The sequence below is a fragment of the Synchiropus splendidus genome, chromosome 8, assembly GCF_027744825.2.
Source record: "Synchiropus splendidus isolate RoL2022-P1 chromosome 8, RoL_Sspl_1.0, whole genome shotgun sequence".
NCBI classification, from domain to species: Eukaryota; Metazoa; Chordata; class Actinopteri; order Syngnathiformes; family Callionymidae; genus Synchiropus; species Synchiropus splendidus.
Window position 1 is genome coordinate 22,419,643 of NC_071341.1, and position 22,737 is coordinate 22,442,379.

At 44.6% G+C, this 22,737-nt stretch overlaps 1 protein-coding gene across 3 annotated transcripts in view; it reads left to right on the forward strand.

Annotated features, from left to right (window-relative positions):
• Positions 1-15,905: 15,905 nt before the first annotated feature.
• The window catches only part of LOC128763691 (cGMP-inhibited 3',5'-cyclic phosphodiesterase 3A-like), a 39,849-nt gene continuing 33,017 nt past the window's right edge, over positions 15,906-22,737 (forward strand). For all 3 annotated transcript variants that reach the window (XR_008415671.1, XR_008415672.1, XM_053872774.1), the window contains exon 1: positions 15,906-16,781. Coding sequence is in view for 1 of the 3 variants with exons in the window: in XM_053872774.1 (XP_053728749.1) it covers positions 15,921-16,781 (861 nt within the window). In the remaining 2 variants the exon portion in view is untranslated. The remainder of the gene's footprint in view (positions 16,782-22,737) is intronic.

Sequence of the window (22,737 nt, forward strand, 5' to 3'; positions counted from 1 at the left end):
CCTTTGGGCTTCTCCCTTCAGAGGTGGCCACAGTGGATCATCCTCCTCCATCTCACCCTGTCCTCTGCTTCCTCTTCTCTCAAACCTACAAACCTCATGTCCTCCTTCACCACCTCCATCAATCTCCTCTGTGGCCTTCCTCTCCACCTTGTGCCTGGCAGTTCCAACATCTCAACATCTTCATCTACCAATGTACTGGCTCTCTCTCCTCTGTACATGTCCAAACCATCTCTCTGACTTGGTCTCCTAAACACCTGAGCACATCCCTCTGATTCTATCATCATCCTGCTCACTCCCAGAGAGAAGCTCAGCATCTTCATCTCTGCTACCTCCAGCTCTGCCTCCTGTCTTTTCCTCAGTGCCACTGTTTCCAAACCATACCAGACAACAACTGGAGGTCGAATCCTGCCCACACAGTGGTATAATGTGCTTTAAAATACACTCGGATGGCAAGTGCAACACGACCTACTGACGTCACTCGTTCCATCTTAGCTGTTCCATCTAATCTGGACAATTTCAATGTGACCCTGAAAGAAGGAATTCGCTGAAAGAGATCAAGTATATTTGTGCTTCAAGGAGAGAAATGAGTCAGTGGTGAACCGCAGAAATTAGCCACCAATGATGAAAAGAGAAAGTGTTGTAAATCTGCTCACCTTCTGTTGGGCGGAGACGTGTTCGACAGGCAGACAGACAGACAGACAGACAGACAGACAGACAGACAGACAGGCAGACAGACAGACAGACAGACACAGACAGACAGACAGACAGGCAGACAGACAGCCACAGACAGACAGACAGCCACAGACAGACAGACAGACAGACAGACAGCCACAGACAGACAGGCAGACAGCCACAGACAGACAGACAGACAGACAGACAGACAGACAGACAGACAGACAGACAGCCACAGACAGACAGGCAGACAGCCACAGACAGACAGGCAGACAGCCACAGACAGACAGACAGACAGCCACAGACAGACAGGCAGACAGACAGACAGACAGGCAGACAGACAGACAGCCACAGACAGACAGGCAGACAGCCACAGACAGACAGCCACAGACAGACAGGCAGACAGACAGACAGACAGGCAGACAGACAGACAGCCACAGACAGACAGACAGACAGGCAGACAGACAGGAAGACAGCCACAGACAGACAGACAGACAGACAGACAGCCACAGACAGACAGACAGACAGACAGACAGACCGGCAGACAGACAGACACCCACAGACAGACAGTCAGACAGACAGTCAGACAGACAGGCAGACAGACAGGCAGGCAGGCAGGCAACCAGACAGCCACAGACAGACAGACAGGCAGCCACAGACAGACAGACAGACAGACAGGCAGGCAGGCAGGCAGCCAGACAGACAGACAGACAGACAGCCACAGACAGACAGACAGGCAGCCACAGACAGACAGACAGACAGACAGACAGACAGGCAGCCACAGACAGACAGACAGACAGACAGACAGACAGACAGACAGGCAGATAGACAGACAGACAGACAGACAGATAGACAGACAGATAGTTTACTGATCTCTCAGGGAGAACGCCACATTCATCAGCACCAGAAGGAAGAAGGAAGAAGGAAGGAACATTCTCACTTGGCAGTGATAGTGTAAATGAGAGAGTGAAGTATTTGATTACATCTCTGCTACAAGACTGAAGAGAGAATGTCACGTGACTCCAGCAGCGGTGACCGTACAAGGCGATTTGCTCTTGGTTGTCAGAGCCTTGTGCTGTCGGAACAAAACAGACAATTAACGCTTCAGTCCGGATGGTTTACGCTGGTGTTCATCCAGTTAGCGAGGGGCGCTGTGATGATGCCGAGCTGTTTTGTTTGTCTCTTTCATGGACGCTCGGCCTCTTCGAGCCGCATAGCTGAACCCTGGCGGAGTCAACCACTTGTTTTCCTCTTTCCTCCTGTGAGTGTGCGTGAACAAACAACCCCGGATGATTGACTGAGGTAGTGACGAACGTGCTGAAGTGCCGAAGGACTTTCGACCCTCGCCATGGTTTGAAAGTGGAGAGGTTGCAGCAGACGTGGCTGCTGTGTTGTTGGAGAGGCACCTATTTGGTGAGGAATTGTTTGTGATGTTTTTTGTTTACTTAATTGAATGAAGTGATTTTGCTTAAAAGAGTCAATGCTGAATTAAAAAAAAAAAGTAATATTCAAGAAAATGAAATGGAAAAATATGTTTTTAAATCATGAAAAGAGGCTGTTGACTGCGAATTTTGACTGAGGGCCACAAATGGCCCCTGGGCCTGACTTTGGACACCTTTGTTGTCATACATATATACTGTGTGGTTCTACAGCAGGGTGTAACAAGATTGTGCAAATAAAAAAAGAATAAATAAATCAATATACATCAAGTCCATTCAACAATCCATCCAAACAAATAAAACGTGGACCTGCAGTGTCGCTCAGCTAATTTGTCTTGGTGCTGTTGAAACCAGAAATGGAAACATTTCATGTCATTTTCATATGTCTTTTTCTTTTTATTTAGTTTCATCTCATCGGACAGCTTTTTCAGAGGCCTAGCTCCATGCAGAACTGGGGGAAAAGTCTCAATAAACTAACTTTGTCAGGTTTCATTTAGATATAAAATAAAACTGTATAAAGCACCGGATACTGTTTGGGATAAGTTTGTTTACATAAAATGTGATGTATTTTTTTCTCATAAACTCTACTTTATGTTGTTTATGTCCAGCAGGCAAAATACTTCAACCCCTGGTAGTGAACAGCCCAGTGGAGCCCAGAGTTACTACACCAATCCCAGGCTGTGATGTTTGTCTGTAACAATGTGTTAAGCGGAAAAATTCAAGTGAAAAAATGACTATTTCATTAGAGGTAAAAGGATTTATGAAGCTTCACTGAGGCAGGACTAGCATTCAAAGTGGGGCTTGAAAGTATCAGGGCTTTAAATCTGTGTCGACATCAGTGTGTTTCCTCTCTCCTCGCCGCCTCTAGCCTTGGACTGGAGCGCTGGTTTGCTGTGGATCCATGTATTATTCACCTCAGGCTGATATCTGAGCAAACAGCAGGCCGTGATAACAACATGATGGAAGTCACCGACTGGAGCGACTGGGGCGTCAGTCATGTTTAAAGCATGGGAGGACCTGTTTTCCCATGTGTGCTGGTCAGTAAACACCAAGTTCAGATCTCTTCGTCATGACAAGCTGCAGCAGATCATGGTCAGCACAACGTCCTCCCACCACGTTATTTACAGTCCTGCAGACAGTTCAACAATGATGGCAGTTTTAGACGTGATCTTGAAATAAAACCCATGACATCAACACTGAATGACAGGAAGGAAGCTCAAGCCAAGAGTGAACACACACTGACCTTCACGATCCACTCTTGCAACAACAGAAGAACAAAGGCGGCGCTGAAATGAGCCAAATGTCTCGATCGTTCTGATACTGGACACCGACGCGGCCGATAATATCACGTAAAACTCAATCCAGCGTCACTGAAACAAATGAGGTTTTCCTCAGAGATGAAGTCAGAGCCAGGTCTTGGTTCATTTGCCAATTGCAGCGGATGAATTCCACAAACGGGAAACGATTTCTCAGTAATTTAATTGTAGATTTTTCCCTGGAGTTTGGCGTCACGGCGTTTTCTCGGAGCCGCATGATGTTTTAATCGAATGAAATTCTATTCTCTAAAAGAAGCAACCTCAGATATCGTCGAAAGAGAATTTGCTTCCCGCGACTTCATCAATATTTTTCGGTCAAAACTGAATTAGTGCTGGACTGAGAGACAGAGATTGCGATTCACTGACGCTGTCATTTACAACCATTATCTAGAGAAGCTAATGTTAACGCTGACTCACTTCCCCCTTTAACCACGTCCAACCTCCAGAAGCTAATGTTGTCAGTGCACTGTTAGCATGGCGCACGTCACTCTGTTGCTTGCACTCACTACAGCGTACGTCACATGACCTTAGTCAATGTTTCAGCTAGCTGCTAATGCGGCAAATATTCTCCGCGTTTTACGCAAGGTTTGGACAAACACACGTAGCTCCCACCATTGACTCTCAGTTGACACCCAGCTGTACCACTAGGAGGCACAGTAGATGCCAGGAAAGTGGCCATTTAGCAGTGTATTTCCCTCTGTACTCTGAGTCTGACTACATGCTGCGGACTGAGGAACAGGTATTTTCTTCCCCATGTTTTTTTCTGTTGATGTTCCATGAAATGAAAACCAAACATGCCAAGCCAGTTCACACTTGTAACAGCTTGCACCAAAACCTACTGGTTGTATTGTGTTTGGTGATAGCTTTGTTTTCCATCCTCAACCACTTATCTGTTGCTGTGTCGCGGGGGCAGCAGCTTCAGCTGGTCGCACCAAACGCCGGGCAGCATTCACTAGCTCCGACTGGGGGATCCCGAGAGGCCAGTGTAGAGATCTCATACCTCCACCTGGTCCGGGGTCCACCCCTGGGTCTCCTCCCAGCTGGCCGTGCCTGAAACACTTCCACAGGGAGGCTGCCAGGGGGCGTCCTCATGTGATGCCAGAACCACCTCTGCTGACTCCTCTACTCCGAGTCTCTCCAGAGTTGTTAAGTTGTTGTTAATGTCTTGCAAGTCCCATCATGCACTGCATCAGTCGGCCCTACCACATGAATGAGAGCCAAAGGTTTCATGACTCCATACAAGGACACGTTTGCTTTATTGGGCTTAGAAGGTCACGTGGTTTGGCAATGCATTGTGGGCCATAGTCTTTATGGTCAACACAGTGCTGTGAGAAAGGAACATATCAATGGCAAAAAATAAAAAGTTGTTGATGGACCACAGTGCAACTAGCTGGACCCGCATCTTTGTAAACAGCAGCACAGTGTAAATACAGGATGAGGCAGGTCAGGAGAAGGTGAAGCAGGGCGTGAAAGAGAAGACGCAAATGGCTGCTCTTCTAGGGTCAGAAGAAGCAAGCAAAGGTCAGAAAGGAAGGCGATGATCGGGAAAAGAAGTCCGGTGGGAGTCAGGATCAAAGGCTGAGGGAAGCAAATGAAAATCTTTGAGCTGAGCTCAAAGACTCAATATAAGGAGAGAAGGCAACGACCGAGCAGGACACGCAGAGAGGAAGTGCAGACGCTGTAAAAGCTTCACAGACGCTCAATATCTGAGTCTGGAGAAAAAGGCCTTCCAGCTCCATAAATACACGCCGGGATATTGTATCTCCAGATACTGAGGTTTATTCAAGTGGAGGGAGGTGCTGCGTCATCATGTAAGCAAACCAAAAATACAGCACGTTTTCTGATGGCTAGCTTCACGGCCATGACTGGAAACCCCCCAGAAGGGACGCGCACAGCCTGTCAAACAAGGCTGGAAGGATGGTTCTTCCTCACCTATCTACAGCTGCTCTGCCCTCTTGAGCTCACTCAAGCTCGAGGTTATCACCCACTGGCTTCCCACTCCTCACTGCCAGATGTCTGGGACTAAGAAGGTTTTACCAAAAATTCCCCAATTCATTCATTCAAATTTGACTACAATGTTTGCTCTGGTGCTGGAATGCACTTCAACTGTTGCAGAGGAATATGGGACATATAGCCTGACTCATCACAGGGTCACTGGAAACATATATTAAAAAAGGAACGTTAAAAAGGAAAGTAAAAGGACACCTCACCGCAATTATTTTTAAATTTAAATTGACAGCATTTAACTGTAAGCCAGTTCAAACTTCAAACTCCATAACAAGGCCATTTATAATGAATTAAGTGAACAATACAAAATGGCTGTCGACCTGTCGGCTTGACTGCGTGACATGAGGAGGAGTGGGCGGGGCGTTAATAAATAATAAACATTTATTAATTAAAGCTGTGAAGCTTTATTCGAAGAGAACAACGGGGAAAAGTTGGGACAATGAGGTGGAAAATACGATTTTGTTTACTTCTTTCTACATTTGAGGTAAACACATGATGTTCTCACAACTTTCTTAAAACTATAGCTTCAATCTAAATGACTAGATTCACGAGAAAAACATGTTAAAATGTCAAAATTAAGCAGCATTTCATGATTATTTCCCACAAAATATTATCTATATATTATATTACATACAAAATATTATATATATTTACACAATAAAGAAGTGCTTTCATGTTGAGTGAGATATTTTTCTTTTTTTTGAAGGATTTACTTCAGTCATTCACTCACTAATAAAGACTCACAATCATTGATCAAAAAGAGCTTGTTGTCGTATGATGCAATCCATGAGAGAATATTCAGTTGATAAGAATTGATGATAAGAATGAGTCAGTACATGTTTGGACATTCATAGGGTTCGAACATTTTTGATCACGTTTCTTGTGAATTCAAGACCAAATAACATCCACGAAGATCCACAGGAAGCATCAGGGTATGCTTCGAGCCACACAAGCCACCGAGCCCTGCGCCTCTGTGCTGGTCTCCTAGCTGTGTTCTGGAGGTCAGTGTGAGGACTTCAGTGAACTCCAGCGCTTGTCCACTTCCAGGAAACCCAAGACTCCTGCTGTTTATTCTCCTGTTAGGCAGCCAGTTTTCTGCTTAATGAATGAGCTGCGTGAGTGTGAGCTGTCAAACATCTCCTGACTGAAACGTGAGATGTTGGTTTACGCTTGTTTGTTCGGCGTGACAGTTGTGTCACGGCCATTTATGGGAATATTCAGAGCCAAATGTGGCCCCTGGCCTGTGAGTTCATAGATGCATGAGGAGTTTATTGAGCTGATTCTCTAAAGGACGACGCGATGTTTCACTTCTGCTGAGTGGATGAACGTGATGGACTCTCAGCTCAGGCGTCTGATCACCAAATGGCTCAGATTTGGTCTCATTATCAGGGAAATTATGGGAAAACAGGGACCAAATGTATTGTCTGAAGCAGGAAACATGTTGGATTGAAGTTTTTGACTCCGATAAAGTTGATCAAAAAATAGCGTCAATTGTTGCAGTGCATTATGGGAGAAGGTGTGTTTATATTCCTAACTATGATCCACCAAACATAATGTGTTACTGACACGCTGACACAGGAGAACCTGCTCAGACCTGTGGTGGGTGCATCACACAGGTAATGAGGTGGAAACGGCTATATGAGCTTGAACTGCGCTGCTAAAGTGCTATTGGTCATGTGCAGCCGCCCAGACATCCTGCAGCATCTTGATAAGACCCCCGTCATCCCCAAGACTGATGGTCCTGTAGCTGTGTGAGACCTAATGGAGCGGCTCAAGTGACCCGAGCAGGAAGGTGCTCATGACAACAATTCATTTTCATCCATCATGAAGCCAAATTCAGGCAGCATCAGGCAAGAGACGCTTGGGTCCCTCAGCTGCTTCAAGGTCAGAGACAATAGCAGTTTTACTGGCCCGAAACTGTGAAACTGTGAAACTGTGAATCTGGTAATGCAGTTTCGCATTCAGGCAAGATTTAAGTCGCTATTGTGCTATTTATTTGCCGGTGGTCATTTTGTTTTTGAAACTTTATAAATTATTAAATTATTCACATTTAAATACACTTAAATACATGAAGGATTTTGTCATATTATATATATATATATATATATATATATATATATATATATATATATATATATATATATATATATATATATATATATATATATATATATATATATATATATATATATATATTATACTATGCTAATAAAATACAAAAAAATAACTAAATAGAATTTTTTTTTATTACAAATTTTTATAAAATTACAAATTTTATTTAGAATATTGTGCTATTAAATCTTATTTGCAACTTATGCACTTTCAAAATAGTCATTAATTATGGAATATTTCAGGGTTTTGTTTTTTTTTTCCAAAATAGACTTAAAGCAAAGCATGTGACAGAAGACAATTGAGAAACGTAAAACAGTAAATATAGTCATTCTCATAGTACATATACATGTACAACAATGGCTTCAAAATGGAGCAGAATCAAAGTATATAATTTATTCAAAGATTCAAAGAAAAATAGAAGAGAATTTTCATTCATTTTTCATTGAGAATTATGAAATCCTATGATGGGTTAGGTTTAGGATATTATACAACTGTTCATGAGTAATATGAACAACAAAAGAAAGATCATTGAATGGACACCATTTGCCATTTGTTTACTGAGATGTGAAGTTTGAGATGATCTCTCTACACGATCTGAGCTCACCAGGAGCAGATATCCTTCTGTAACCTTCATCACGATCTGTTCTTGTTCTGCCTGAATCACCATGTGGGAAAACAAAGGCGGGAAACGCTCATTCCCCCTTCATGGTGCTGCAGACGGGGTGAAGTAAAGCAAAGCGGAGCACTTGGCCGCACTCTCTGGCTGACCAGGGGAGGGACGTCTTTATGAGTGTCCCTCAGCAGAAGTGAGCTGAGCTGAGGGACTCCAGGGAGGTGGACTCCATCTGTAGTCACCGCCTGAGACGGCGGCTAAAACTGGACTGTGGAGCCAGTACAGCGATGAAACCATGAGCTGCTTGTCATGTCCGTGGGACAGTTTGAGCAGGGAGGGTGAGGGACTCAGGAGAGGTTAATGGGATGGAAACCATTTGGTTGTTATGACGACACTTGACACTCTGACTGTTGCCTGAAATAAGAAGAGGTCATATGGTCCGTCTCTCTGTTAATATATATATATATATATAGAACATAGTGTGCAGATATAAATACATGCTTCATTAAATCATTTCATATTCTTCTTCTGTTTTTTTTTTTTAATCCCACACATCAGTTGGTAGTGGGAGGACGGTGGCCCTCTAGTGACTCCTAGTGGACAGAGTGTCACAGCACACGTTAAACGCATCTAGCAGCAATAAAATTAATAAACCCAAACAACTGTGATAAATTATGGCATTATTCTGAATCTAAAATAAGAATACGCTGATATAATAAAAGTACCACACAGCTCATACATTTTATTTATACATTTATTTAAGTATTGAAGTAGGAAACGTTTCATTTTAAAGTGCAGCAGAGAGTGCCATCTGGTGGACACAACTCATTTAGTTTCACGCATCATACCTAAAGATCTCGATCTATATGATGGCACAGTTCATCTATTGACCACCGCCAGGGATCAAGACATGAGGAGGAGACGAAAATGTCTCTCTCATCCAGGAGAATGGACTCAGGATGCTACACGCACATTTGTGAGAGGAGGAAGGCGGCTGAGCCTCATCTCAAGTGACTGCACCCTCACTGCTGTCTTTCGAGCCCACAGTTTCCACCACTAGAGGTGCCCTCACTCAAAACATGCCATTCTCCTGAAGGAAGTCTATGGCTTGTCAGTGCAGTGTGAGTCATTCAAACCTTTATTCACCCCCCAAAAAACACATTATTCTCTTGTTACATGGCCGAAACACGCTGCTCTGTAATGACCTGGTAAGTGTATGATGATGGCTGCTACTATAAAAATAATGTTCATTCACCTGTGATGAGGGCGAAGGAGTGAGACAGCGCAGCGGGACTGCTCATTATTATCATTGATTTTCTGTCGGAGCTCGTCACTCATCTCGGCCTTTGCTTCCTTCACAGTTTTCACCATAGGAGACGTTGCATTCATTGTCTAGAGCCACTGCACCACATCACACGATGTTTATTTACATCCCCCTTCAGTGTCCGAGAAGCTCTGGTCCTGCAGAAGATGAGACTCAGATGAAGATAAATGGGCACGACACAGGCATTAATTGGCCCCAGTGTACGGGCGCTGCTCGCTCAAGCGCGGCCTCATGTTGCAAACACTCACATATGCATGAGTAGCACGTAGACCAACATGCGATGCAGCTCTCATGTGAGGACGGAGGCTCACGCACGCCAGTGCAGAAGGTCCCGCAGCGCTCACCCGCTCTGCCTCAGCAGTTTGACATGGGAGGATCCAGCCAAGCATCATGGCCTGCCGCCTCTGCTGGGACTGAACGGACACGGTGCCGGAACGAGACACTGAAGCACCGCGCTGGGTTTGTCAACAATCGCCATTCAAGCATGAGCCCATCCTCACAAGTCAGCAACATGTTTGGGGGGAAAGAAAAAACACCACAGCTCGCAATGTCACACATGATTTGAGCGACATAATCAATACGTGTCTGCCTGCAGGGCTGCTCCTAACTGTCTATCACCGGCATGAGTGGCCTTTTCTTTGACTCAAGGGAAGCTGAAATTTCAAATGCTCCAACTGTCACTCAGCAGCTCCAAAGCCTTTTGCTGTGGTCAATTCTGACTGACATCCTTGAGATTGAACGGTGCTATCACAACAACAATCTCCTCATCTCTGACCGATCGCACAGGTTCTGTGGATGTGAACACACTGTCGACTCCAGACATAAAGCACATACTGCGATTTTTGTGCATTATTTCTATAGAAAACCATTGTTAAAGAGAACCATTGTAGAAGAGAAATTCATTACATACACGCACATATTCAATAATAAAGCTATTCAATTTTTCTTTTTAAATAAAAAAAATATTTATTTAAAATGTTCTTGTAAAATAAAAAAGTACAAAGTACCAAAAATATATAATTCAATTCTCTGTATTTTTATTTTATTTATCTTACTCTACAACATGCCTAATAAACAATTAAAATATAAAATATCTTATTTAAAGCTCATCATATTATGGTGGGATTATTGTATATTATTGTATTTTTGTTCCTACTGAAAGATAATATTTGATCTCTAACATATTCATGTATAAAATGACAAACATGCCTTGACAAACATATATCATGTCACAGATATGAGCAAAAATGTTGGTGGTGCAGTGGAAAAATAATAATCTGACTATTAAAATACAAAATGTAAGATGAATTTATATTTTACAGCTGAAAAAGCAAAGTGAGACGTTCGAGGTGTGATTTGTTTTACAGTCAACAATTTCCTCCTGGATGATGTGGTGGAGCAGGTCTGCTCTCACGCTCACACACACAGCAGACACACATTCAATGGACGTGCATTGAAGTCTTTTGCATCTGTGCACATCACTGGATGGTTCCGTCTCATCCAATCAGAAGCAGACTCTCAGGGTGTTTCCTTTTACTGCAGTAGGAGGAGAGGCTACGTGCGCGGACACAAATGACTGAGAGGCAAAAGTAATGATGCAAAGTGATGGTGAGAGGAGGAAAAAAGAAGAGAGAGAAGGGATCAGTGCGCCCGCCACAGAGACGTGAATTTGTTAACAGATCCACAAAGAGGAGAGCAGAGTCATGCTGGAGCAGCCAATCGCAGGCTGAGAAATCAGGCCACTTATGACATCAATGCTGGCATAGAAAGAGAGTTCCGCGGTGAGGGGGTCTGCCCATGAAAAAATGGAGCGAGGGAGCGTCCAAGACCAGCAAAACCGTCAAGAAAACCACCCTGAGTGAGAGCTGCGGTCTGGAACAGATGTGAGGACGCCAGTGGAGCACACTTCATCCATCAGACTCGGCTTCCAGGGACAGACCTGAGACTTGGGGGACACGAACCTCGCCTCCAAACTCTGGGCTGAAAGCCCTGCTGAGAGAGTCGCGGCTGCGTGTTCACCTCCATCAGAAATTGATTATCGATCACGGGGCCTTGTACAAACGTCGTGCGTTTATTGTGGAGAGGCAAGAACAATTCCCCAGGAAGCCTAAGCCCCGTCTAATGACCCCTGCGAGCGGGAGGTCGCGCACATACATCATTCATGAATATTGATGGCTGTGGGTCCACAGCGCCGGAAGATTATCTTCAGAGTGTCATTGCACAATGCAAACAGCAGGCTGACACTCAGTGGTCATCGGTGATGTGACAGTGACAGGCTTTTCAAGCGCACCTCGCCCAAAATGGACAGAAAACACTGCCATTTTTTTGAGAGAAAAACCTCCAGGAAGTGGAAAGATGCACGTACTTATTTTCCAAATGCCTTGAGGACGGTGCTGTGGAATGGTGGATGCTGAGAGAAAAAGTGTGGAGGTGACTTCCCGTATGTTTCTACATCCAAGCATAAAGAGAGTGAGAGACACAGACCACACATGCTATCGTCCGACATCAAAGGCTTCTCCCTGACTGTCTTTTGTGGAGACAGGCTCACGAGGCTTCATGAAACAGGATCCTCATTTTCAGAGCCCACTGGATGGCACTCTCTTCTCTAAAGTGTTTGAATTTTAAAAAGTATTTCACTAACACTTGTCAGTTTTGAACCAAAAGCGCCACCTACTGAGCTCTGAAAATACCAAGACTGTTTCATGAAGCCTCATCTGCCCATCAGTCGTCTTTTGGTCAGCGAAAGTCAGCAAGACGACACTCGAGCCATCCTGCAAGAAAGACATTCTGAGTCTGAATCTTGGTAATTTCTAAGGTTGAAGTACTCAAGACTGGTCTCGAACTAAAGACCTGACTAAAGACCATGTTTTAGAGCACTAGGTCGTGTCTCAGAATACCCCGCATTTAGGCCCGGTCCAGACCAGAATTTTAGAATCAGCTTTAAAATAAAATAAATAAAAATGCTAATAGAAGTAACTAACAAATAAATAAAGAAAAAAATAAGTGAATAGATTGTCTTGCGATGATACAGCCTGCTAGCATGCTAAACCTTGCTGAAGATGAGCTAAACAAACCCCACCGATTATCACAGTGAACATCCCACACTAGTAAAGAAGAGCGGTAGGGTTTGTGAAAATCATAGCATTAAAGAAGTAGACAGGTTTTAAAGGGAAGAAAACAAGTGTCATTGATAGAATTTACAATGCGAGAGCATCTAATCATTTATTCATATGATATGCAGACGGTCGCTCCTGTCAGTCGTGAGCCAGTGAGACAGGGGAGCGTGGTCGAGCCGCGTATTTGTTCAGGGAAAGTGGGATTTACAAAGCGATGTGAGCCCCGTGGCCTGTCGTCCTGTGTGTGTTCCCAGTGGATTGGCCTGGTTGGTAGTTAAGCTGAACAAACATGGGAGAGGGGTCAACCAGATGGGTCTGCGGTGAGAGAGATGATGATGAGGAGGAGGAGGAGACCAGATCAAGTGAGCGGAGAGGGGACGTCCTCCACCCTCTGCTCCAAGTCAGTGCACCCCCAATGAAACAGTGGTCACGGCGTGTGTCCACGGTTACAGTAACAATACAATAATACAGTAACAAACAATCTGATCCCAAATAATAATAATGTTTCCTCAAAGTTGCATTTGCGCTGTGTTCAACTGGTCATCAGTCAGGTATGATTAATGAGTTGTAATGGACTCCATCTTCATTTGAAACGCTTCATTGGGAAAGTCATTGTTAAACAGCTTGTGGTGCCTGCGGCTGATATGAAAGTGTCGTGCGGGGAGATTTAACAAAGCATTTCTCAGAACTCCGGCTCCGGAGGATGGAGGGGTGTGATGCAAACTTTGCTCCAGTAGGGTCCGGTCCTGTCTTCATCACGGTCGCTGCGGTCATAATCTTTTGTTGCTTAAGTTGCCCACAAAGGCCACGTTTACAAAATTCCTCAACCTCATTGGTTCTCTTTCTCTTTTTCTGCATCTCCCAAGTTGATCCTCTGCCACGGCATCTCCACTTCCTGTCTCCAAATATTATGTCCCTTTCTCTCTAGCTTTTCCATCATCCCTGAAGTTCTGGGTTCCCGAGGACAGCATGGTAGGCTAGGAACCTCACTCGCTCAGGATCACGTTCCTGCATGATGATGTCATACTATACAAATGTAGCATTCGCACCGCGTCGAGGATGGGTCTTTCTGTTTACACAAAGAGAATGGACTTGTAGAGAATAATCCAACGTTGACAATCGGTATGGTCAGAGAAAAGACCAATTGCATTTTGTTGCCTAATACTATATCATCCACAAACATCAACATCAAATAAGCTAATGCCATGACTGGCATTTAAAGGGTCAATGACTTCAGCACCAACCAATGGGTACCATAACTGTCAGAGTACAAGCTGCGACTTTATTCTCGTGGCCTAAACTCTGCGGCTTTATACAGCGATGTGACTAATATATGGTGTTTTACAGGATAAGCAGCGCCATGCTGCCAAAATATTGAGCTTCTTCACATCAAACCGATGAAATCATGGGAGCTTTAATAGATAAAAAATAAGAAAAGATGTGGCTAGTTCATGATTCAAGTTGAGAACATTTCTACGGCACAGACAGCACGACAGCACTCGCGACTTATTGACCGGGTTCTTTGTGTTTTGTGATATTGCTGTTCGCCAATATATCCACCAGGGGGAGCAGCCACAGTCAAACGTTTATGACGACTACAAACTCCAAAACAAACATGGTGACTGTGGAAGAAGCACTGACAATGGACGTGTTGCGGAGGACGGTGAGGACGTTGTCACTGCCTGATAAGGTCCGCCAGAAGTTCCTGGACTGGAACCGGATGTTTACGAATTGCGTTTATTGGTTATATCGCGCACATTTGAGTGTTTTTGAATAGTTGTCAAAATAGTCTATATTTAATAGTAAAATCTGGAAATTTTACGTTTTTACGCGCATGCACCTGTCGGCCGGAAATGATGGTGCTGGAGCAGGAAGTTGCCGACAAACCGGTTTACAATAAACAAGCGTTGCTTGTTTATTGGTTTATTTCTTTGTCACAGCCAAACTGCACAGACGGACCCTAACCCTAACCCTTAATAGACTGGAGAAGTAAAAATTTTAAAAAGTTAAAAAAAAAAACTTTCTCGCCTGTGCACGATATAACCGGCTGACCGCAGCAGGCAGTGACAGACGTTATATCGCAACTGGAGGACAGAGAATTTCTGACGTTGTTGTGTCTTCTTCGTGTCACATTAGAGCTACATATGAGGCAGTAACGGCAACACTGCCCCCCATGGTTTCCTGTGGTACTGCATTCGTGAGCTTTGTGGAGACGTGCAGAAATACAGAGGAAATGAAATGAGTCTGTATCCAGATCCGTACGTAATGTTGAGCATAAATGGGCCTCATTTCCAGTTCTGGCTTTGTGCAACACGGCTCTGAATTTGATTCACTTGGAGCTAGATTTACATTTATTTAGCGTTGTACTTCAACTGAGCTACATTTGCAGACAATATGTGATCATCTCATACTGCAGCGCTGCAGAGTTGGCAGTTTGTTGAGGATGATCGAGACTGACAAGGCAAAATGGATGTGACGGAAGATCCATCCCAAACATCAGAGGATGAGCTTGAAGGAATTGAAACGGTCTCACAATCACTTTGGTCCTGAGCAACCCCTTTCTACATCTTCACTAGTTATAGTTTGGTGACTTCACTTGACTGACAATTCAGTCTGGTGTTGCATGTGGATTCTTAATCCTGGACTACGTTTCTTTTGTTCAAATCTGAACAGAGCCTCCTGGCAAATGTCGATTGTGGAGGGATGACTAAACCGTGATATTGTGCCCAAATGCACTTGTCAGATTACACTGGCCCATGTTACGTAATCCCGCTGAGATAAGAACACTTTTATGATGTTACATCATCCTCAATGACTAATATAGCGAGGCGAGGAGACCTTCAATCGCAGTCTAGATGTTATAGAGTCTGTGACATGCTTCTTACGATTGATTTCATTTTTGTGTTTGCTTCACTCCGCCATCATGATGCATCAAACAGCCTTAAGACACACACAGACAACTGTGAAGCCTGACTGGGGAGTCGGTGTCACCCAAGATGGACAGTGTCCCGCAGGAGGGCAGGGAAAACAACAGAGAGGGAGAGAGAGAGAGAGAGAGAGAGGAGGGGGATGAATGGCCTGGATGTGTTGCCTTCTGGGTCACCGGCGGACTAAAGAGAGCCGCCCGTCAATGAGGAGGTTGTGAACCACAACATGAAAGGACACATCCACAGTGTCCCGATCATCCGCGGTTCGAACAAGCCTCTTGGGCAACTTGGTGTTTTTGGCCGCAGCCATGAATGAACCGGCCAAATGTGGCACCAAGAGCGTTATGTGAGGAGACGCAAACAGGGTGCGATTTCTTGACTGACAGACAGTAACATGGCCCCGGAGGCAGGCGGAGGCTCGCCTCGATGCGCGCGTGACAAACATCCCCGGGCTGCGTCGGAGCGCGGCGGCCGCGTGCAGGCGCGTGTCTCCCCCTCGCGCCGGGACTCGCAGCGCCAGTGGTGGTGCAGGCTCGCAGTGACACGGAGCGCCGTCTGCGTCGCCTCGGTGACTCTCGCTCTGCTGCTTAGTGGGGTGCACTGGGACGCAGGCAGCAACATCAGCAGCAGCAGCGGAAACAGAAGCGGACCTGCTTCTTCTCCTCATTTGGCCACGCGCTTGGCGTCGGCGCTGCGCTCCGTCCTTCCGCCGGCTCTCACTCTCGTATGTGCCTTTGTCTGTGGCGGGCTGTGTCTGACTCGCAGCGGGCTCCGCGGCGCCCTGCTCCTGCTGCTGGCGGCGTGTCACTTGGGCGAAGCCGCGGTGCGGTGGTGGCTGCTGCTGCTGCTGCTGCTGCTCTCCTTCCCCGCCAGCCTGCTCGTCGTCGGCGGCGGGGCGGTGCTGGTCGCGCGGCTGGCTCCGGGAGCGCCCGTCCTCTCCTCCGCCAGTCTCAGTAGGACGGTGTCCCTCGTCTCTCCGAGCAGGCTGCGGGCCAGCTGGAGACCCTACCTGGCCTACCTGCTGGGGCTGACCGGGGTTCTGCTTGCGCGGTATGCTGACCGGCTCCTGCCGGCCCCAGGGACCAGCGGGACGGGGTGCTGTGGCTCTGTGACCGGGGCGAAGGAGGAGGACATCCCTGTCTTCAGAAGGAGACGGAGGTCCAGCTCCATAGCGGCCTCGGAGATGATTGCTCACGCTCAGAGCAACAGCAAGTCCCACCGCAGGACTTCGCTGCCCTGCATTCCTCGGGACCAGGTAAGCGCAACTTTGAACCTTCCAGGCTGAACACTTCTGAGCAACTGTGTGTCTCATGTTCATCTCCATGAACGAGGAGGGTGTCCCGTTAAGTTAAGGCCCGAGTGAGTGAGTGTCTTCACTGCCACTTACAAAGCAGGAACGATCATCTCACACAGGCCATCGACTCTCCCTTCCATCTTTAGAGAGATCCAGTTCATGAAGCTCCTGGTCATTCTCACGATGGCATCTACTGTCATGGATTTATCAATGGGGCACCAGCACTCCCTCTAACCAATGTCAGAGTGGACTGAAATGAAAATGTCTCGCCTCAGGATGTTTCCACTCCTGCACCTCTAATGTTGAGTTTTACTTCACTTTCTCGTGGGAAACATAGCGACCTATGTCAGGACGTCCGACTCAGCATCAGGGTGGGGGCACCAAGTGAGATGCTCCACTTTGGGCACTTTATTGTGAGGGGTATCTACTGGAAAACTTGTGAGTGGAGTTGTGGGTGATGGGGCGCAATATGTTTTATCACATAGTTCTGTTCAGTGCAACCAAACATCTGTGAGCACAAGAGTCCTAGAAAGGATTCAAGTGCAACGAAACACTCAAAAGCCTTTTTGAGGATCACATGCAAAGGTAACAATTTTGAGCAGAAAAGACAAACTGCAATGTGTGGTTATTTAACCTGTTTATTAAAGATACAGCAGCTGTAGAACATATTACTATATCTATGTCTATTTCTGCTACATCCTCTACAAAGTGACAGACTACTGTCACGCATTACTAGCCAGGAAGCCATTCTGTTTATGCTTCTTTGGCTTCATTTTAACCTAGTTTTGGGGAGTTTACAGATATTCACAACTGTAAAGACTCATCTGGGGCTCATTTATTGAGTATTGCATGTAGTTGAGTGTCGATAAAGATTTCACAAAAATACTCTGTCAGTCAGCTGTGAAAGTGTTAGGTCAAGTTAGAGGTGCATCCGGCTTTGAAAAACAACACGAAGTCTCGTTTTTGTGTTGCGCTTGTGACAGGAGAGTGCAGTCTTTCCTCTGGGAGTCGTCAGCGACGCGTCGGCAGAATGTAGACTAGTCAGATGACGCAGGCCTAAAATTGCTTCTGGCTCATAATTCATAACAAATATTCAATTATACTTTCAGTTGCAAAGAATCAGTAAAATCTAAACTTAAAAGTCAGTGGAATATGGCACTCAAAATACCTTCAGAATTACTCTTGGCTGTGTGGGTAAGTTATTGTTTGTTATTGGGGAAGCCATAAGTGGTGCTATCTATAAGAGGTAGGTTGTTGTTGTACTTTGTTGAAGGGCCACATTTTAATGTGAAACTTAATGGCATTTGAATTGGGTATTGGAGACGGTTATGGTGTGCACTTCCAAAATGATCAACCTTTAGATCTGTATATATGTTTTCTGAAGAGTGTAGTTCTAAACCTGGTCTTGACTTTGTTCGACGGCATTAATAATTTTGTCATCCGATTTTCATCCCCCCATCCGCCAAGAGAAACTTCGTAAATTGACCAATCTTTTGATCCAATATAGAATATTATTTTCAGTTAAAACAGAAAAAGAGTTCTGAAAATATGGCGGTACTGACGCAAATAGCTACAGAAAAGCAAGTTGCTTTCAGAACTCAGAAAAAATGGGGTCACCCTGTTGTGGACGGGGATCCTGAGAACTCTATCTGCCTCGACCTGGTTGTCATGAGCAGTGACAGCTGATAAGACAATAATGATGCTCTTAACATGCCGTTGTGATATGCCTCTATAAAAGTCCCATCTAAATCTAGTGCCACTGATCTAATGGGGAACCAAATTAGGCTCACCACATCCGACCCACAATATTTGTTCCACATGGCCAACCTCACAGTCTTAAAGCTATAAGCTGTAATGGAGCAGTGGCCAGTCCGCCGTGTTCCTCCGCTCCAGCCAGATGTCAGGCTCCAGTCATGGAACTTGAAGCGCTGGAAATACGTTGACGTAAGCCAAAGATGCAGATCCAATGTTATGCTTTCCTCACACAGCTGGATATGCTAGCTGAACTCGAAATGATTTATTCATGATTTACGATAGCTCAAATACTTGCAAACCCCAGATGGAATCCGTCCTTTTTGTATGTTATATTCATTTATGGGTATTTAAAGTTACCTGAAACCAATTATAAGGTAGGACTTCTTCTCTTGTGGGTTTAATTTTATTCAACTGTGTATAACAGACTAAAGCAAGGATGATCAGGAGCCTTAAAATATGAAATAATAATAGGTGACTGCCAGGGATTTTTTCACAGCATTGGGGGGGTCTCTGATCAGAGGCAGCGATGTGTCGAGGAACACAAAAGCAGAGTGCATTGTACATACTTCATGGCCTGACTCGAGAGAGCTCTGGCATTGGAGTCGTATTTCAATGCAATTGACAAAATGAGAATAGCTCAAACAGAGCTTATTAATAAGGAAATAAGTTGATACGTCATTTCAATCATTTTCCATTTCATTTAGCTTCTCAAGTCCATTCATAAAGTGGTGAGTTTTTTAAAAATGAACTCAGGGGAGGTCCCCCCGGTGGTGGTCTAAGCGCTCAATTGGTTCTATATTTAAAAAAAATAATCATCAAAGGCTTGCTATGCTTTTCCTGAGCATATTCGACTGGTTCTGACTGTTTAACATCTCCATAAAAGCTGGAGCATCGGGACCTACACATTGTTTAACTCGATATCATAACAATGTTATGGTGAAACTGCAATGATTCATCCCGAGACCGGCGTCACAAACCATATGCAGTCCTGTGTAAACGGAAACTCGTGTGAAATTTTCCAGCAGGAGCCGAGGAGCATATTCACCTCTGTAAGACAGAATGAGAACAACAGAGAGGGATTCCAAGGAGCTATGAATGAGGAGGATTTTTCTTTGTCAATGGTTCAGCGAACTGACTTGGCGCTCGCAGCCCAGCTCTGTTTTCTTATCCTCGTGTCCCAAAATAGGGCTGAGTTCATCCATTGAACACACGTGTTTCTGTCTGTTCGACTGATTTGCTGTGTTTATCAATAGAGTTTTGGCTGGAGCGCAGGATCATAATGTCAAGTGAGTCACATAAAAGTGTCGGCATCACAGCGCAGAGATAACATGAGAGGGTTCTTGGAATATGTCTGCCTGCCAGCTGTAACCCGAGTCTGTACTTTATTCTTTATCATCTTTTTTCTTCTTTGTTTTTTTTTTTTCTGCAGCTTTGGAGATTTTTTTGATCATGTGGAAAGGTCGGCCATGCATTAATAATATCCGGTGATTTCATACATAATCTTGTCAGAGACCCCAAAGGCTTCTGCATCTAATCGTCTCAAACTTCTGAAGCTACATTCAAGTTGATCTAAAGCTCCACTGAAGTTGGATCTTTGGGTGTAATATCGAGGTAGACCACAGGGGTCAGACTGAATCACAGGGAAAGTAAAAAACTAAATGGGATTGACGTGAAACTAAATTCCAAAACTCCAGTCAGGCATAAATATTCACTCTAACTGTGATAACTGAAAGAATAGTTTCGACTCTTGGATCGGCGAGAATCAGCAGACGTCTTTCCTATAGCAGCGCCCGTGTTTGAGGACTGGTGGATCTCCTCATTCACCAAATGAAGATGCCCCCTAGCAGTGCCCTGGATTACATCATGGCAGCAACTAAACTTGGATTTCTTCACTGCAGTTGCTCACATTGTTACAAGGAACTGGTTCATGCGTCACTGGAAGTAAGATTCTTCTTCAAATCTCCACTTTTCTGTGGAGTTCATGCGTGTCTCAGACAGTTTTTCCAATCTTAAATGACCATTTTATGATTGACTTTTATTCTCCTCTTGTTTTGCCAAATTTACCAGGAGTTATGATTTAAGTTTTTAAAAAATGAGTTAAAAAAATACTCTCAGCAAAGTGACCGACAGGTCATTGAAGCTCACTTCCACTGTGGTCCAGAAGCCACATCATCTTCTAGGTCCTCGACCGCTGGAATAGTCAGAGGCTGTTTTCAGTATTTGGAGGCTCCACGTCATCTGAACCCACTCAACCGCTTCCCAAAAGTTAATTTGTGTATAAGACGCTACATCAGGCGTCCTGCTATAGTCTTCACAGCCGATCTGTTTCCTAGGAACACAAAGTTAGAGGACAACGTGTACTAATAGAGCAGCTCCATTACCTTGTTCTGCACACTGACGTCTGGAACAGGACTGATGAGGAATTGAACTTCAGAACACACACATACGCACACGTTAAAAAACTTGGAAGTGACCTGATGCTGAGGACATGGCGTCCTCTTGCTGTCCATTCGCTCTGTCTAATCTGCAGAGGCTGTCCAGGACAATGATGCAGAGTTGGGGCAACAAACAGTTGGCACTTATTGACAGAATCGCTGGTTTGTATTTTTAGCTCGGGATTACGTGATGTAGTTGTTACCAAAGTAATACAATTAAAGACTGAATCTTCTTTCTTCCTACTTTGGCTGCCTTTGATAAAGATCCAAATTTAGTTTGTTCATATATATATTATATTTAGGGCTGCAACTATTGGTCGTCGACGTCCAAATCTGTGCATCGTGTTGCTGTTGGTGTAAACGCACACGGGCCGCAGGATGGGAATGGAGAACCGGTTGTTATTCAGAAGCAGTGAGAAATGATCACCTTCTCTGGAATCATTTATATGTATGTTAATTTCTGTTCCTTTCATTGGTTCCTGACTGAGGTCCGACACCAACTGATGTGACGCCACACACCCTCCAGCTAACAGCTAGCATGTCGGTTAGCACGCAGCTAACTTGTAAGAGGAGATTGGTTTGTTTTCAATGATGTCGCACACGTCACATCTGCGCTACTAGAGTTATTTTATTTTTTTTACAGTGATTTAGTGAAGTGTCCTCAGTGTCTCTCCTCCTCCTGACAATAACCAGAACTGAACTAGGGAGCTACACTGAACACATGGTTTCAGATTATGATTCAAATAAGGCCTTTTCGTGTGGATGTTGATCAGATATTTTATATGGGATACATACGTGTATAGTGATGGTTTTTAAATTCTTCTCAAGTACCAATAAAGACCTCCGTTTTAAAGTGCTGGAGCTCAACTGTTTCATGCTTCACACTTCACGGGGTTAATACGTGTTCCAGGATTATGTCTCATTACTTGAATATACTTGTTTAATAATGTATCACAGTGAGATGATGTAAGGAACTTTAGGTGAAACAAATTCAAAATAGGAGAAGGTTAGTCGACTTATCGACTGAATAGTTTAGTCGGCAACGAAAATGATCATTAGTTGCAGCCCTAATATATATATATATTATATATATTAGAATGTAAGCAGCATGACAAATCTGAGTGGAAACGAGTGACAAAGATAAATCACAACATGTGAAAGCAGCTTCCGAAATGGCATAAAAACATCAGTGACCTCTTTTAATACGCACCACGATCGTAACTTGGTCAGCGGCTTTAATAATCCTGTCTTCCTGTGTGCACCATTTTAGGTACAGTAAATCCATACAGTAGAGTGATGAAGCTCTCCTAAGTGCAGTTGTACATGAGAGAAATGGGGGTTTTCATGCTGCTCAGGTTGTGCAGTATTTATGATGCAGGCTGCTGCTGCTGCTGCTGCTGCTGGCCAAGTAGCTACAAGACAGAATCTCTGTTGAGCTGCAAGCTAAAAACTGTCCTCCTCTCTTCTGTGATGGCATTCGTGCGATTTTAGATGGCTTTCAGAGGTGTTCATTATCCTCGGATAGGAGAAGAATGATCAAATACTGGGATGGTTTAAGTGACTTTATTGTGTCTGGAGAAAAGTATCCACTCAAGTCAAGTTGAAATCTCTGATTTTGGAGATTCACTTCACCATCAGACATGGAGTATAATGGAGTCAGAACATAAGCGAAGCAGAATAACAATGGCTGCCCTGCTTACACTGTTAATATTTAATGGCTAATTGAT